Raw genomic sequence first — 16,044 nt, 5'->3', positions numbered from 1 at the left:
TGTCCGGGGGGTACTTTATTCCTAGGGGTACGTTTATTCGAGTAGGTGAGAGTAATCTTATTATAGCCCATACAAAGTTGGTACTAAATAGCTACCTTTGCATGCCAAAGGTTAAGGACACCCTTACATTTACAAGATAAATTTTTTTCCTTTTTTTCCTTACATAGGCAATATTGTTGGTAGCAGTTACGAGTTGTCTACAGAAATATATGTAACTGTTAAACTTAAACAATGCTACAAACAGTCAAATAACTTTCTGAAGTCATATTCCTTACCAGGTAGATGTTTTGTCTGGACTGCAGGGAGTAGTAGAGGTGAACAATGAAGGGACTCTTGACCAGAGCCAGGGCATCTCTCTCTGCGATGGTCTGGTGAACCATGTTCTTCTGTACCATGTCAGCCTTCCTCACAACCTGCAGGATGGGTACAAACCAATATCTGAAACAAGGAGCTCATTTTTGGTATTAAAAAAATACTTAACTGTAGACAGGCCTAGGTTGTTGGCTTCTATCTGTATCTGTATCGGTATAGCCGGTATAAGTTTACTACAACCACCCTCCGGTGTAACACACTAGCTTTGCAGGCACGCGGCGCAGCGGCAGCTAGCTACTGTAAGTCTCTTTAGATTCGCGGGGCTTAAAGTTCGCGGTTTCGGGAAAATGGACAATCCGCGGTATTTTTAGATTCGCGATTTCTCCTTGGCTATTTTTCAAACAAAAATTTATAAAGTGTATATTTATAATAATAAAAGTTCGTGTCCCGGCATTTATCTCCTAAAACGCGGCGCAAAAATTCGTTTCGTGCACCGCGCGAGACTGCCGGCGGTAAAGCTGACGATCGATCTGACGCACGTGTAAACAATTTTCTTTGTTCGGAAATAAGCGCTAAAATGCTATTTTCCACGACTTTAACACATCGATACTCTAGTAAAGATATGCATAATCGAAAGAATATATATATTACTACGCAAATTTATGCCGTCTTCGGCGAGATTTTGAACCCGGAAGTATGCAAAGGTCGCCTTCGGTTTTGTAGGCCCACGGTGAGCGTTTCTATCCAGCAAAACAAGAACGAAGAAAAAAAAACGCCCGCAAAGCAGGGCGCAAAATTTTAAAGATAACCAACTAACATTTCCCAGGTACCAGCCGTTATATTTTTCATAAAAATACTTGTAGGAGTAGATATGCCCCATGTTCCCGCAATTTTCAAGCGCCCGGGCGCGCATGGCCGGCGCTCTGCACTCATAGATTTTTTTCGGCGGTACACGGTTGACACGGCCAGTGCCGCAGTATCGCGATTCGGTGTCTCATAATATTATAATTTTTTGACATCAGTATAACTTTAAAAAAAATTGGTACTCAACATTTGCTAAGAATAAAGTTGATTTGCAGTGATTTGTGAATCGCGTGTGTTTGTGTTTCGCCGTCGTGAATGCATGTGGGGAGGGGGGCGCACTTACGCAAAACATATTCGCGGGGAAATAGATTCGCGGTACAAAGGTCCCCGCGAATGCCACGAATCTAAATATACCGCGGAAATTTGTAGACTTACAGTATATACAATGTACTAGTAGCAGGCTTCTGGACCAAGAGGGACCGTTGTGGGTTCAAATTTTTGCTCAGCCAAAATCTTCCTAAATCAATGCAGCAGCAACTTTCACTAAGGCCACAGCAAGTAATTTTTATGGATGACATCAGCGCACGCATTAATTTTCACCTGATTTTTGAAAAAAAAAATTGTTGCCTTCTGACAGTTGCCAACATGCTGAAAATGCGCAAAGATGTCTGTTGCCATGCCAGAAGGTGGATGACAGATAGCTATGAAGAGAGGAGACAAGAAAAGGCTCTGATTTAATGTTTTGTTTCTTACTTTGATGCAGTGATATGTGATGTTGGCTGTGTATATGTGATGTTCCCACTGAATCAAAACCATTTGTACAAATTATGTACATAAAAATTTGTAAATGTAGGAACATTGTTTTTTTCGGCCCGCCTTGTTTTTTTCCCGCCCGCTCGCATTAGATTTGCAGTCTGCAGAGCATGTCATCCATAAAATTTCCTTGCTGTGGCCTAAATGGAAAACAGATATCTGACTCTAGCCAGCCTGTCACAGACAGTTTTTATAACCTCCTTATTGTTACCTTTTCACAACCGCATGTCAAAGGTCAAAACTTAATTAACAAGTCAGGCAAGTCGAAGCAAGCCTGTTCTGGCGGTGACATCAAACGTCAAAACTTTCCCAAATCATTTCTACATGATTATCTTAGAAAGGAAAGATACAAAAGCACAAACACATTTCACTACGCTTTTACATTTGCAATAAATTTCTCTTTCATGCTTACCTTTATGGCATACAACTTCTGGTTGTTTTTCTTTCGTGACAGGAAGACTTTTCCAAACGCGCCGCGGCTGATCGGCTTCAAGATCTCAAAGTCGTCGATATTTGGGGCTTTTGGAACCTCTACTTTGGTCTCCTGTATGTTGAAGGCCCCGGGTGCATCAGGAATAACGTTCTCCTTGTCCTCAGACATCGCGTGGACTCTGAAAATATCGCTAAACCAGCAAAAAAGGTGCACACAGTCGTCTTCGTCTTTCCGCCATCTTGAACAATTTGAAATACCCGCCCAAAGCATGCTGGTTCAGAACATTCCATTATTACAGGGGTGAAGAGCTAAATAAACGTCTATAATCCAACGGTACTGACGGAGTAAAAAAGGATTAATGACACAAAATTAAGTTGACATTAAAATAGATATATTATTCTATTATTCATAGCTTAGTTATTATTTCACTTTATCGCTAGATTTTAAAGGACTGTGTCGTCAATATCATTAGAATTGGAGGGGTCCAAGAAAGCTATACCGAAATTGTCCAATCAATACGCAGTATTTGCTCACATGATCCAGGTCATGACCGCAACCATCTGGGCTCCTTGATGAAAAGTGAAAGTGATCAACACAAGAACATAATGCCATCGATCGCCTGGAAAGCGCCTGGAAGCCAGGATAGCTAGAGCGCTAGCTGTCTCGCGATGGCGGACTCAGCGGCGAGGCCAGCCGTTCCGACGCTGGAGATCACCGAGGCGGCTGGCAAGGCGGACGGGGACCCCGAGCCGTACGTGCCGAACGGAGCGGCCGCCAGCGCCGGGGAGGGCGGGGCGCAGCTGGCACCGCCTTGCTCCGGGAGCCCCACGGGGGAGGGGCCGCGACCGAGGCGGAGCAGTCTCAAAAAGGTAAGGATGAGGATGCTACACACGTTTAACAAATGCCACACTTCGTGAAATATCTCAAGTTTTCACCTTGTCAGATTTTTGTTAACGTAACTTAATCATGAAATGGTAATTTCGCTGTCGGAGCACCCAAAATGATCTATTCAATCTAACGGTAGCCCAGGGAAAACAGATACATCTATGGGTGAGGATGATGCTGAACACGTAGCCGTTACCATCAGTGCTATTTATATCCCATCCCGCGCCCGATCCACCACACCGATCACTCACGTGCCGTGTTAACCACCTAGGGGCCCGCCTTTCAGCGATGCCAAACCAAAAGCGCTTTTCCCCATGTCGGAAGAACGCGATTTCTTAACCCTTTTCAAAATGAGGGAAGAAAGGGCAACTAACAGTAGATGATAGGTAGTATATAGTATTGTTGTAATATATAGATTCCTAGCACTTAGCATTAGAATATAGCGTCCCAGTATGCATTACTCATGTTTTTATCCTCTAGACCGCATTTGGTCACATTTGTGCATTTAGCCCATCTGGGCAATAACATATGCAATGAAGATTCAAAGATATTTAATAAAGATATAAAATCAGTAGATGATATTACATCCACAGTGGCCACAATGTGTACATTATTCCAAGCTTCAGATGGTGAGATTGAATCTGTACCACGAATCTGTCTACTCAGAACTCACATGTTTGGAAACGATCGTTTTAATTCGTGATAGAAGAAAGCCTGGTACATGTATTTTCACAATGACAGGTAGAAATGTGACATTTCTGCATCCCACATGGTGGTTAGAAATACAGTAGTTAGAAACTGATTCATGGATGTAAAACACATGTTTTGTGATGTTCATTCAGAAAAGGCAAACTTGAAGATTTTATTGTTTCATGGATTGTTGTTAGCAACATTTTCAAAAAATAAGCAGTTAGCATTTGAATAAATACAGCTGGTCCTTCTGCAGATAATTTCCTTATTCCATCCCAGGTGTTCAAATGTTCTTCTCATCATAGATTGGTTGTGCAGTGATTTGATACTATATTTTCAGCATAACACTGAAAGCAGTTTTACATCTGAAATAGAATTCCCACATTTCTATGATACAGTTTTATATTGTGCGGTCTTTGATTCATAAATGTTAAGTTGATACTAAGGCCACACCAATTTTATTTCTTGGTTAACGGATTCGCCCGCTTCATTTTTTTCTGATTTGCAAAAAAAAATCAGAATCAACTGGAAAATGCTCATATTTATGCTGTGGTATCATTAAAAGTTCAAAATTCATTGTTTAAATTTTGAACCAGCCTGGTTTGTTGACTTCATGGCTTCTATTGTACCAGTTGTGGCCTAGGCCTGTTTTTATTTTTATTTTTTTTCTCCCACCCGCTCCATTATTTTTCTAGAAAAATCCGTTAACCAAGAAATTAAATTGGTATGGCCTAACTCTTATATATTTGATTTCATGAATCATTTTCAACTGTAAATGTGTAGTGTCTTCTTAATAGGAAGTGACCTGACTTGTGTCACCACAAGGGTAACCTTGGAACCTGTCTGAACAAATGGACAGCAGTGATAAATGACAGGAGGGTGTGTGTGTGTGTGGACTGATTACTGGATAATAGAAAGGGGGTTAAGATGAAAGTGAAAGTAGATAAAGGGAAGGGGCATCCCCAGGGCCTTTTCACTTTTGGTAGGGCTCGAAATACTGGGTGCATATGCACCTTAGTGCACCCAAAATTGGAGCTGTGCGCCCAATTTTTTTCTGTGGGTGCACCAGTGCATCCAAATATTTTTGTAGGAATTTTTAACTTTAGAAGTGTATAATAGTATAAACCGGATATTCTTGGTCTCTAAGTATCAGAAAAATAATAAAATCTTTGCTGTAGTACTTGTTTAAGATTTTGAACTTAACTCTCATTTTAGATCTAGGCTCAGAAGCTGAGCAGTAAGACCTGCAATGCATTAAGTTTTGTTTCATATGGTGCAGGTGCACCCAAAAAAAATTTTGTGCACCTAATTTCTTAGGTTGGGTGCACCAGTGCACTTAGGCCACACCAATTTAATTTCTTGGTTAACAAATTTTTCTATAAAAATAATGGAGCAGGGGGGGCGAAAAAAAAAAAAAAAAACAGGCCTAGGCATCCTATTATGGCCCAAAATGGTACGATAGGAGCCATGAAGTGAACACACCAGGCTGGTTCAAAATTTAAACAATGAATTTTGAACTTTTAATGATACCATTGCATTGAAAGATGGAATAACTGTAACAACTAGGAAGAAAAGGACGGTTTTCAACTGTTCACAGTTCAGGGCAAAATATGAGCATTTTGCACTTGATTCTGAATTGTTATTTTCATTTGCAAATCAGAAAAAAATGAAGCGGGCGAATCCGTTAACCAAGAAATTCAATTGGTGTGGCCTTAGTCCAAAAAATGAATTTTGAGTCCTGCTTTTGGTGCACTAGGAAATGAATGGTCTCCAGACTAACAACATGGGTACAAAAAACAGTAAAATTTAGCCAAAAAGGGAGAATGAATGTCCAGGGGAGTTTAGCCACCACAGAGTTCATTTGCCCTGCCGCAAGACTGACTCTCCTGACCAGTTATTTCCCTTTTTTTTATGTCGAATTCTATGATCCCTGTGGGAAGGCCTGGTGGAGGATAGGAAATGAATAAGGGCTGTATGAGTGGCCGGATTAAAGTGAATGGTTTGAAAGGTATGACTCTATGAGTAGTACATTGGAATGAAGTCCGTTAATCTCTAAAATCACTAATCTTCTCCAAAGATGAATAAACACAGAACAGTGTGACAGAACCAATTTTTTTCACTAGAAACCATTTTTTTTACTTTAGGCCACCACAATTTAATTTGTTGTTTCTCTGAAAACATGTACAGACAAGACATGAACAAAGCATAAGTAATAAACGTAATGGTAACAGAGAAATAATCCACGGATCCAAAAATACAATCGAGATAAAACAAGGATAACAGCAGGGAAAAAACCTCGAAATAATAGTACTTGATCTACTATAATACAGATAGTTGCATTGTTACATTGAAAAACTTTAACAACTAGGAAGAAAAGGACTTTTTTCAACCGCTGGGGCCAAAATATGTCTTTCATTGAGCATTTTGCAGTTGATTTAGATAATAATTTATCCATTTATTCAGCTCACAGAGGAATGAATGACAAAGGGAATACAAGAATTCTTAAACAATTGCCAAACCACTCGCCTTCACTTGATATTGTAAAATGAATCCTAAATGTTTGTAGATGTCACTTTTGTTGCTACCTATTGGATGGATTGAGGAGAAAGCATGGAAACCTGAGGAGGATTTAATATCATGTAAATCATGAGAACCTTGGAAGGAATAAATTTAAAAGCCTGTTAAAGTAAGGGATTTAAAACCCTGGAGAAAACCAGGGGAGGGATAACTTTAAAAACCTGTGGAGGGTTTATATGAAAACCATGGAAGAGGGAGGAATTACTTTAGAAATGCGTGGAGGGATAACTTGCATTGTAGAAACCTGGGGAGGGGTTAAACTATGGAAACCTGTGGAGGGATAACTTTTGAAACCTATGGAGTGTTTACTATGAAAACCGTGGAACATCTGTGGAGGAATATAGAAACATATGGAGGAATTATTTTAGAAACATGTGGAGGAATTACTTTAGAAAGCTGTGGAGGGATAACTTGCAGAACACCTGAAGGGAAGGCCACTAAAGTAATGGAAACCTGGGAGGGGCAACTTTTGAAACCTGGGGAGGGATAACTGTTGAAACCTGGGGAGGGATAACTGTTGAAACCTGGAGAGGGATAACTGTTGAAACCTGGAGAGGGATAACTGTTGAAACCTGGGGAGGGATAACTGTTGAAACCTGGGGAGGGATAACTGTTGAAACCTGGGGAGGGATAACTTTTAAACCTGGGGAGGGATAACTGTTGAAACCTGGGGAGGGATAACTGTTCAAACCTTGGGCAACTGTATGTTGAAACCTGGGGAGGGATAACTGTTGAAACCTGGGGAGGGATAACTGTTGAAACCTGGGGAGGGATAACTGTTGAAACCTGGGGAGGGATAACTGTTGAAACCTGGGGAGGGTTAACTGTTGTAACCTGGGGAGGGATAACTGTTGAAACCTGGGGAGGGATAACTGTTATAACCTGGGGAGGGATAACTGTTGAAACTTTGGGCAACTTTTGAAACCTGGGGAGGGATAACTGTTATAACCTGGGGAGGGATAACTGTTGAAACCTGGGGAGGGATAACTGTTGAAACCTGGGGAGGGATAACTGTTGAAACCTGGGGAGGGATAACTGTTGAAACCTGGGGAGGGATAACTGTTGAAACCTGGGGAGGGATAACTGTTGAAACCTGGGGAGGGATAACTGTTGAAACCTGGGGAGGGATAACTGTTGAAACCTGGGGAGGGATAACTGTTGAAACCTGGAGAGGGATAACTGTTGAAACCTGGGGAGGGATAACTGTTGCAACTATGTATGTATGTATGTAATATTTATGTATGTATGTACAAAGACAAAAAAACAGCAGTCTAGTTGATATTTCCCTCAACCTATTTGCTGCCTTTTCTTATTGAAAATTTCTCCAAATATATTTTGTATGGACAGGAAGTTGCTTTGTAAATTAAAGGGGTGGTCTCACTTATCAAAGCTAAACAGTACTTCCTTTTACAGGAAAATGCCAGCTTCCGGACAGGCTGCTGTTTTGAGGTTTATATAAGGCCACACCATCTTAATTTCTTGGTTAACGGATTCGCCCACTTCATTTTTTTCTGATTTGCAAATATTTTGCCCTGAACAGTTGAAACCAGTCCTTTTCATCCTAGCTGTTACAGTTGTTCCATCTTTTAATACAGTGGTATCATTAAAAGTTCAAAATTCATTGTTTAAATTTTGAACCAACCTGGTGTGTTGACTTCATGGCTCCTATCGTACCATTTTGGGCCATAATAGGATGCCTAGGCCTGTTTGTTTTTGTTGTTTTTTTTTGCCCGCCCACTCCATTATTTTTCTAGAAAAATCCGTTAAGCAAGAAATAAAATTGGTGTGGCCTAATGTTGCTGATTTTATAATGAAGCAGCACTACGTTTGATACAAGAATCAGTATGTAAAGATTTAAATAAAATACCTGGGCCTACATGTAGCTATATAGAATTTATATCTTAATTGGATGTTTTTAAGTAGTGCTTACATGTTTTTAAGTAGTTCTTACATAAATAATGTATTCATGAATTATTCATGTTAAACTTTCAGAGTCTTAATTACAGGGCCCAGTATGTATACAGTTGTAATGTATATAAATGTTAGAATAGGCAAGGAATCTTTTTTCACTTACTAACATCGGATTCTGGCACATTTTTTGTACCTACACTTAAAATTAATTAGCTTACTGGAAAATGCCTTTCTATAGATTTTTAGGTGTTGTTGGGATATTGTGACATCTTATATATTCTGAGTATTAGATATCAGTATAAATAAGATATCCTAATGCTCTTTACTATTACTGTATTATGACTTTTGCTCCCTGGTGTATTATATTTTATTGCAGTCGTGGAAAGCACTGTCTTCTGAATCTAAATCACAACGATCACAGTGCACAGGGCTTGATCTTTCTAGCATGAGAAATGTCCCTCAAGTACAAGTACATTGTAGGGTAGAATTGGATCCTGAGGTAAAAACTTGGAGTGAAACCAAGGTTCCTTAAGAAATCTATAATTGTGTCTTCATTGTCTTGGTCTTCCTATCGGCCATTGTAATGCCTAAATATGTACATTGTAGTTTAGTTATGATATTTAAAAAGCCTAATGCAGTGTTGTGTTGACTCAGAAAATGTTGCTGCCCGCTAAATCTATTGGATATATACTTAGTACAACTCTGCACAAAAAGAAATGGGCCTCCTATTATATTATGGCCCAAAATGGTACGATAGGAGCCATGAAGTCATCACACCAGGCTGGTTCAAATTTAAGCAATGAATTTTGAACTTTTAATGATACCACTGCATTGAAAGATGGAATATAACTGTAACAACTAGGAAGAAAATGACTGTTTTCAACTGTTCAGGGCAAAATATGTCTTTTTTCTATTGAGCATTTTGCAGTTGATTCTGAATTTTTTTTTTTTTTTGCAAATCAGAAAAACGGCAAATCCATTAACCAAGAAATTAAATTAGTGTGGCCTAAATACTGTATTATAATGATATAGAGATTCAACCATGGTCTATACTTCATCTTCATTTACTGACTGACTTGATAATTGCAACCAAGCATTTTATTGTACATCAGAGGGCATGTACAATTGTAGACTGTCAGTATTAGTTGCCTATTTTGTCCCAGTCACACAAGGGGATGACTTTTCTTACAGTCACTAGTTTAAGGCTTGAGTAATCCAATTGTCTTGCTTCTCCCACCAATGCTTACAGGTTCAACTTGATTAACGGACCAGAAACATTGTAGTACTTTTAGATTAATCTTCCAATGGATCCTCTCTAACAAAGTTAGGTCTTGAGAAATCCTTTGAGATTCAAATCTTATGCCATTTCATCCTACCTCAACCTAATTAGATCATGCTAAATTTAATTTTGTGGCAATATGGGCATTAGAATATACCAATTTTTGGCATGTCTACAAAAAATAACACACACCACAAGTCTGGCAACGTAAAAGACATAGCTATTGTAACATTTCCTCATAAATTATGGAAGAAAGCTATTCTAGCATCACTGCATAAATTATGCAAATGAGGTCCCGATTTGAATAATGTAAGTTTCATGATGTTAAATCATGATTTGCATAATCGTCATCTAATTATGTCAAGTTACGTACATACAAAAAATCATGATCACGATTATATTGGGTTATCCTCCCTGAAAGATTTTTAAACAACTGCCCCTGCAATTTCAGATCAAGCTGCTAGGGACCCAAACTCATGTGACTTCTTCCTGAGCACCAAAGCTCCTAGCTCCAAAACTGGAAGTTCTGCTGCAGTAACAGGTGATTTTGAAAGGTTAAGTTTTCATGCGCAAAAAAATTGAGCATATTTTCTAACAAATTTCTGGTACCTTTATTTTTCACGCGCAAGTTTTTCACACGCAAATTTTTTACGCGCAGAAAACCCATTCCCCAGGTTTGCTAACATGGAGCCGGCCGTTAGTACTTTGTTTCTGCCAATTGGCTCTTGAGAGGATTCAAGGGCGAGCACAAGGTTGAAGAGCCTGGGGTGGTTAAAATGTGATCAGATTGTCAAACAGCTAATAATCCACTCACACAGCCTTTCAGTCATGATGCCATTCCTGCTACCAAGGGTGTTGTTGTGACCTATCCGAAAACAAAATCTGAAATTCTTGCTTTCTTTCATACTGTGATTTTCAGTGTGGTGGCATTATTATTGCACAGTATACATATATGAGGGAACAGGAGATGTTCGCAGTGGTTCAGAGGTTTGAATTGAAAAATCCTCTTGTACAATATAGAAAAATATAAAGTTATAATTAAAACACTTCTTTTTGCAATGTCATGTTTTTGTATTAAGATTTATTTAGACACCACGAAAACTGAAAAAACAACACCTGGTGCACAATCATTTTATTATTTAGGCCACACCAATTTAATTTCTTTGTTAACGGATTCGCCCGCTGGTTCAGAATCAACTGCAATATGATCATATATTTTGCCCTGAACAGTTGAAAACAGTCCTTTTCTTCCTAGTTGTTACATTCCATCTTTCACTGCAGTGTAACAGACTTCAAAATTCATTGTTTAAATTTTAAACCAGTCTAGTGTGTTGACTTCATGGCTCCTATTGTACCATTTTGGGCCATGATAGGAAGCCTAGGCCTTTTTTCATTTCTTTATTTTTTTTCGCCCGCCCGCTTCATTATTTTTCTAGAAAAATCCATTAACCAAGAAATTAAGATGGTGTGGCCTTACAGTACTGTGATTTATATAGTACCCTCACAGTGCAGGAAATGGGCTGTAAGAATCATGGTTCATGATAACATTTTACAGGTCATAAACAACTTTTCCCCTCAATAAAAATGATTCATGCAAATAATTACATTTAACAAAATCTCCAAATATACATAATATGGATATATCGATGTTTGTACATGAAATTATATATCAGATTGATACTCCTCTGCTCATGATATGCCAAATGTTTTTTTTATTGGGCAATTTATTGGTCGAGTTAATTGTTGCAGGCCAAGCCCAGACTCTTAAGGATGATTTGCAGATAGGATCTAGAGTGCATTCAGGTGCTTTAAATGGAAAGTCATTAAGATACCATTATATAGATACACTGTTCATCAACTTTTATGGAGAATTTGATGATAATATGGAGGCACTCTTGCATTTACAGCATCTAAATGTAAAGAGGTTTTCTATCACACTTTATCAGTAGTGCATAGATATTACACAAGTATTTTATAGGTTAGGCCGTGTTGATTTGATGACATGGATGACAGCCTCTGGGAACTTTAAAACTGATGCGAGCGTGCGAATAAAAAAAGTTTAACCAAAGAGGTTGCCTTCACTATCATGAAGGTTGAACAAATGACTATAGATACAGATTACACCAGGGAAGAGACAGAGACTTTCGTTTGGCCGAAGTTCAGAGTTTTAATCACTTCAAAGAAACTCTGAGAATGCCCTACGGTATGCCCCCTTCCCACGCAAAAGGCTACATGCCTGGCAGCCAGGGAGTGGTGGGTGGGAATGCAGAATTCTTGGCTCTCTTATTTTGCGTGCTGCCAAGCAAGTAACCCGAACGTAAGAATGAAGCATGCTGGGACCTGTTGGGCGGACACTCCCTCCCGGAGGTGCAATCCCGACGAATTCCGCCGGGTGGCGCAATCCGCAACCGATTACACCAGGGAAGAGACAGAGACTTTCGTTTGGCCGAAGTTCAGAGTTTTAATCACTTCAAAGAAACTCTGAGAATGCCAAGGTGTCGCAGACACGGCCAAGGAAAGTGTGCTGTTATGTGAAAGGAGAGAGTGTCCGCCCTCCAGGCCCCTGGGCCTTGAAAATAGCAAACTGTCTGCAGAACAAAGTACACAACTGTGCGGAATTATATATCAGAAACATTGAACGGTTCATTACTCCACATTGTCATAACGGATCTTTCGTGAGATGTCTGTCTGAACAAGAATAACGTGCCGAAGTTGAAGTTGTATAACTGACTAGTTAATACACTCGGAAGTACACGTGTAAGAGGGCCCTAACTAACTTCAACAAGAAAACCTGATAAGGCTGAGCTTGAGACCTAGCCAACAAATCCAGTGAAACATTAAGTATAATAGCTAAACTTCTATCTCGTCTCATTATCGTAGTTTATCTCTCCTGAGATGTGCTGCCGGGCTTGTCCGGAAAGGAAACCTGATAACCTGAGTAAAACACTCATAACTTGATGTACCCTAACTAAGGTAAACACAACTGGCTGAACAAATGTCCTATATACCTACAACAGTAGCGGATTAGAATAAATTGTGTGATGTCCTGACAGATGAACTGAGTCCCACTATGGCATGTGGACTGCTATTAAACTATTGACATCTTTACAACTTGTTGGTTTCTTATACAAAACTTCTAAGCTTACTGTCCAACTAAGTCCATTCACAAAACAAAGTCCGTGCTCTCAGTCTGTGTCAATAGTGTTCACGCGATGCTGTGTCTCAGGACGTAGTCTCTCAGAGCCGCCGGTACCCTCAGACGATCAGCCACCGTGGTCGACAGGTACACATGGTCCGCGTCCGACCGCCAGTCTCCATGCAGCTGTCGTAGTTCACGCGGCACGCCAGCCTGGAAGGCCAGCGTGTACCCTCCTCTGCGTAGATCGTGTAGAGTCAGGGAACCTGCGGGTATTCCAATGGAAGCTGCTGCTCGCGCGAACGCCTTCTCCAACATCGATGTGGTTAATGGTCTCAGCTTACGACCCCTCGTAGGTACCACGAACGCGGGCTGATCTGGCTCTGTTGGGATTAAGTCACACATGTGCGTGTAGGCGGCAACCGGGCAAATCGGCGAACCCGGTATCGGCAATAGTGGAACTGAGAGAACCCGTTCGCGACTCTGTAGAGTCTTAGTCCACGTGACGTAGATGAGCAACCCAGCCGGTGATACGAGAATATCCCGCCTCTTCAAGTGCTTCTTCGGGTCAAACTGCGTCTTAGAATCCAACACTACATTTGAACGACGAAAGAATGTGAAGAAACTGAACACGATGGCTGCCCAAATGGCTGCGTCCCGTGGCACCTGGGGATTGAAACAGCCCGCGAGATCGACTAGTAATGGAATGTCCACCCTACCATGCTGACGAGGACGATGCTGCAATCGTTTCTTAAGTCCTTTCATCGTGTGCGCAATTTCGAAGTGATCCAAACTAAATGTGGTGAACCCGTTCAGGTGATGGAAGAGCTTCACGCTCGATAGGTAATGTGCTATAGAGTCCGAGGACCGCAGAGAACGTGACAGGAACTGGGCGTAGCACGCCAGGTTGTGTGGATTGGCAGGCATAGGAACTATGCCAAAGTAGTTGCAGAAATTAAGGTAAGTGGAAATATGAGTCTGATGATTACGAGATGTGCCGACCGCGAAAACTGATGCCTGAGTTGTCCTAGTGTCCTCCTCCAAAAGTTTCCACTGAAAGTCTGCATCTGGAGGAATAGAAGAATTACCAGTCATGAGAGAAGTCAAACATATCATCAGAAGCGTTGACCTCGCGTAGCTCATTCTTATCTACTTCCTCCCGGAACTGGTTCCTGTAAGACTGATGTAAGTGCCACCTGCTTAGCATATCCGGTAACGTATTCTCTATGCCCGAGATGTGTCGTGCTACTAGTTGGAAGTCCTTAATTGCCTGTATGTATACTAACTCCCTGGCGCACGCTTGAAGGAACTTGTCCGTCGAACGCCCCGTGTTGATTACGCATACTGAAGCCTCATTATCACACTCGATCAGCAAGCGTTGGCCTGCCCATGCGTGAGCCCACACTTTGCAACCCACAATCACCGTGAGAAGCTCTAAACAGTGTATGGGTAGTTGCTGTGCTAAGATGAACTCTGGGAACTGCCTGTGAAAGTACTCTGACCCGGAGACACCGCCGCAACCGGAGAGGCACGCATCTGTCGCCAGTGATGATGACGTGGGTCTAGGAATCAATCGAATCCCGTTAAACTTCGGCAGAAACCGTTCCCACCACATTATGTCTTTACGGAATTCCACGTTTAGTCGAACTACATGATGATTCCTAGTCAGTCCGCGCAGAGCATTGATCATCCTGGACAAGAAAACACGACCACAGGGAACGCAGGCCGTGATGAACATCAATTTACCCAACAAAGACTGAATGTCTTTCTTGCGCGCGCTTTTTCGGCCGAGCCACGTCCGCAGTTCGGCGAGGGTCTCATCCAGACGATCGTCCGTGACCTCCTTTGTCATGCTTACGGTATCATAGCCTATGCCCAGGAAAGCCATAGAAGTACACGGGGGAACTGCCTTGCCAGGCGACTCAACCAAACCCAAGTCCGTGAATGTGTCAGCGAGTGTCTGGAAGGCTGCCATAGCGCGAAGCGGTGTTTCCGCACCGCCAAAGTCATCAATGTAGTTAATGCAATCAAAACCCTTCATTCGATGAACATATCTCACTGCCGAGGTCGTTCTTTGACAGGCCATTGCCGCGGAACGAATTCCGAAAGGAAAGGCCGTGTCAAAGTAGAACTGTCCGTTCCATTGAAAGCCTAACATGTTGTAATCGTACGGGTCCACCGGGATCTGTCTATACGCTCTGCTTAAATCGCGTTTGTAGAGTAAGCAACCCTGTCCTTTCTCCATTATCAACTGTTCGAATGCTGCGTGCCCCGGTAGCGTGAAGGAGAACGGTTCACCTAAATAATCTTGTGGAACGATCCCGTCATTCACTGAATGTCCGACCGGGAAACTTAAATCTACCACTACTCTCCGCGCCTCTGAATCACGCTTGGGTACTGTCTGTAGCGGGGACACCATGAATGGTGTACGAAACGGAGGAACGTGAAACGGACCTTGAATGGTGCCGAATCCTCTCTCTGTGGACACGTAACGTTCAACATCCCTGTGAAATATCTTGGCTGACCTGTGATTCTGGTAAATAGGGATTGGCAATTGTTCACTCATGTAGCTAATAGGCCATCCAAACTCCAAATAATCTGCGACCACTTTGTCATGATAGTCTCTCAGAAGGTTACGCCATGTCTGGATGTGAAATGTGGTTGGCACAGGGAGTCTACAACCTTGGAAATTATAAGATCCGGAAGCTCGCACCTGAGCGTGTAACTCCAAAAACACGTTGGTTGTAGACGTGTCGGCTGCTTGTGTGAGGTCCTGACCTGACACCGTGGATGACAGCTCGCAGCGCGGGCTAGCTGTAGTGTCAAGAGTACGCCTCATGCCAGTGCCAGTCGTAGAATTGGTACAGTCCACGTGTACCGTTGACGTGTCGCCAGTCGTGGAGGTTAGTGCTCCGCTTGCTAAAGGCGAAGTAAAGCTACGACTCCCAACATGTCCTTGAAGTGTACCCGACAAGGCACCCGGGTTGTCTTCCAAAGACGTAGGCATGTCCGCTGCTTGTGTGAGGTCCTGACCTGACACCGTGGATGACAGCCCGCAGCACGGGCGAGCTGTAGTGTCAAGAGTGCACCTCGTACCAGCGCTAGTAGTAGGATTGACATAATCCATGTGCATCGTTGGCGTGTCATAAGTCGTGAAGGTCGTGGCTTCACTACCTGAGACTGAAGTAAAGCCACACCCCCCAC

At 41.8% G+C, this 16,044-nt stretch overlaps 3 protein-coding genes across 3 annotated transcripts in view; 1 reads left to right on the top strand and 2 right to left on the bottom strand.

Annotated features, from left to right (window-relative positions):
* The window catches only part of LOC109483955 (serine/threonine-protein kinase greatwall-like), a 12,913-nt gene extending 10,305 nt beyond the window's left edge, over positions 1–2,608 (bottom strand). Inside the window, exons 1-2 of the mRNA XM_019787103.1 lie at positions 2,342–2,608; positions 276–413 (exon numbers count right to left, since the gene is read on the bottom strand). Coding sequence (XP_019642662.1) covers positions 276–413; positions 2,342–2,530 — 327 coding nt within the window. The 5' untranslated portion in view covers positions 2,531–2,608. The remainder of the gene's footprint in view (positions 1–275; positions 414–2,341) is intronic.
* Positions 2,609–2,905: 297 nt separating this feature from the next.
* The window catches only part of LOC109483941 (inactive phospholipase C-like protein 1), a 73,268-nt gene continuing 60,129 nt past the window's right edge, over positions 2,906–16,044 (top strand). Inside the window, exon 1 of the mRNA XM_019787083.1 lies at positions 2,906–3,231. Within this exon, the coding sequence (XP_019642642.1) occupies positions 3,031–3,231 (201 nt within the window). The 5' untranslated portion in view covers positions 2,906–3,030. The remainder of the gene's footprint in view (positions 3,232–16,044) is intronic.
* LOC109483942 (integrase/recombinase xerD homolog) lies at positions 11,824–14,441 on the bottom strand. The gene is made up of 2 exons (XM_019787084.1): positions 14,343–14,441; positions 11,824–13,907 (listed from the first exon to the last, which is right to left on the bottom strand). Exons 1-2 carry the CDS (start codon positions 14,374–14,376, stop codon positions 12,910–12,912), a joined length of 1,032 nt encoding a protein of 343 aa, XP_019642643.1. The 5' UTR covers positions 14,377–14,441; the 3' UTR covers positions 11,824–12,909.

This window comes from Branchiostoma belcheri, unplaced genomic scaffold (assembly GCF_001625305.1).
Source record: "Branchiostoma belcheri isolate BF01 breed outbred unplaced genomic scaffold, Haploidv18h27 scaffold67, whole genome shotgun sequence".
Taxonomy (NCBI): domain Eukaryota; kingdom Metazoa; phylum Chordata; class Leptocardii; order Amphioxiformes; family Branchiostomatidae; genus Branchiostoma; species Branchiostoma belcheri.
This window is presented reverse-complemented; position numbering and strand designations above follow the sequence as displayed.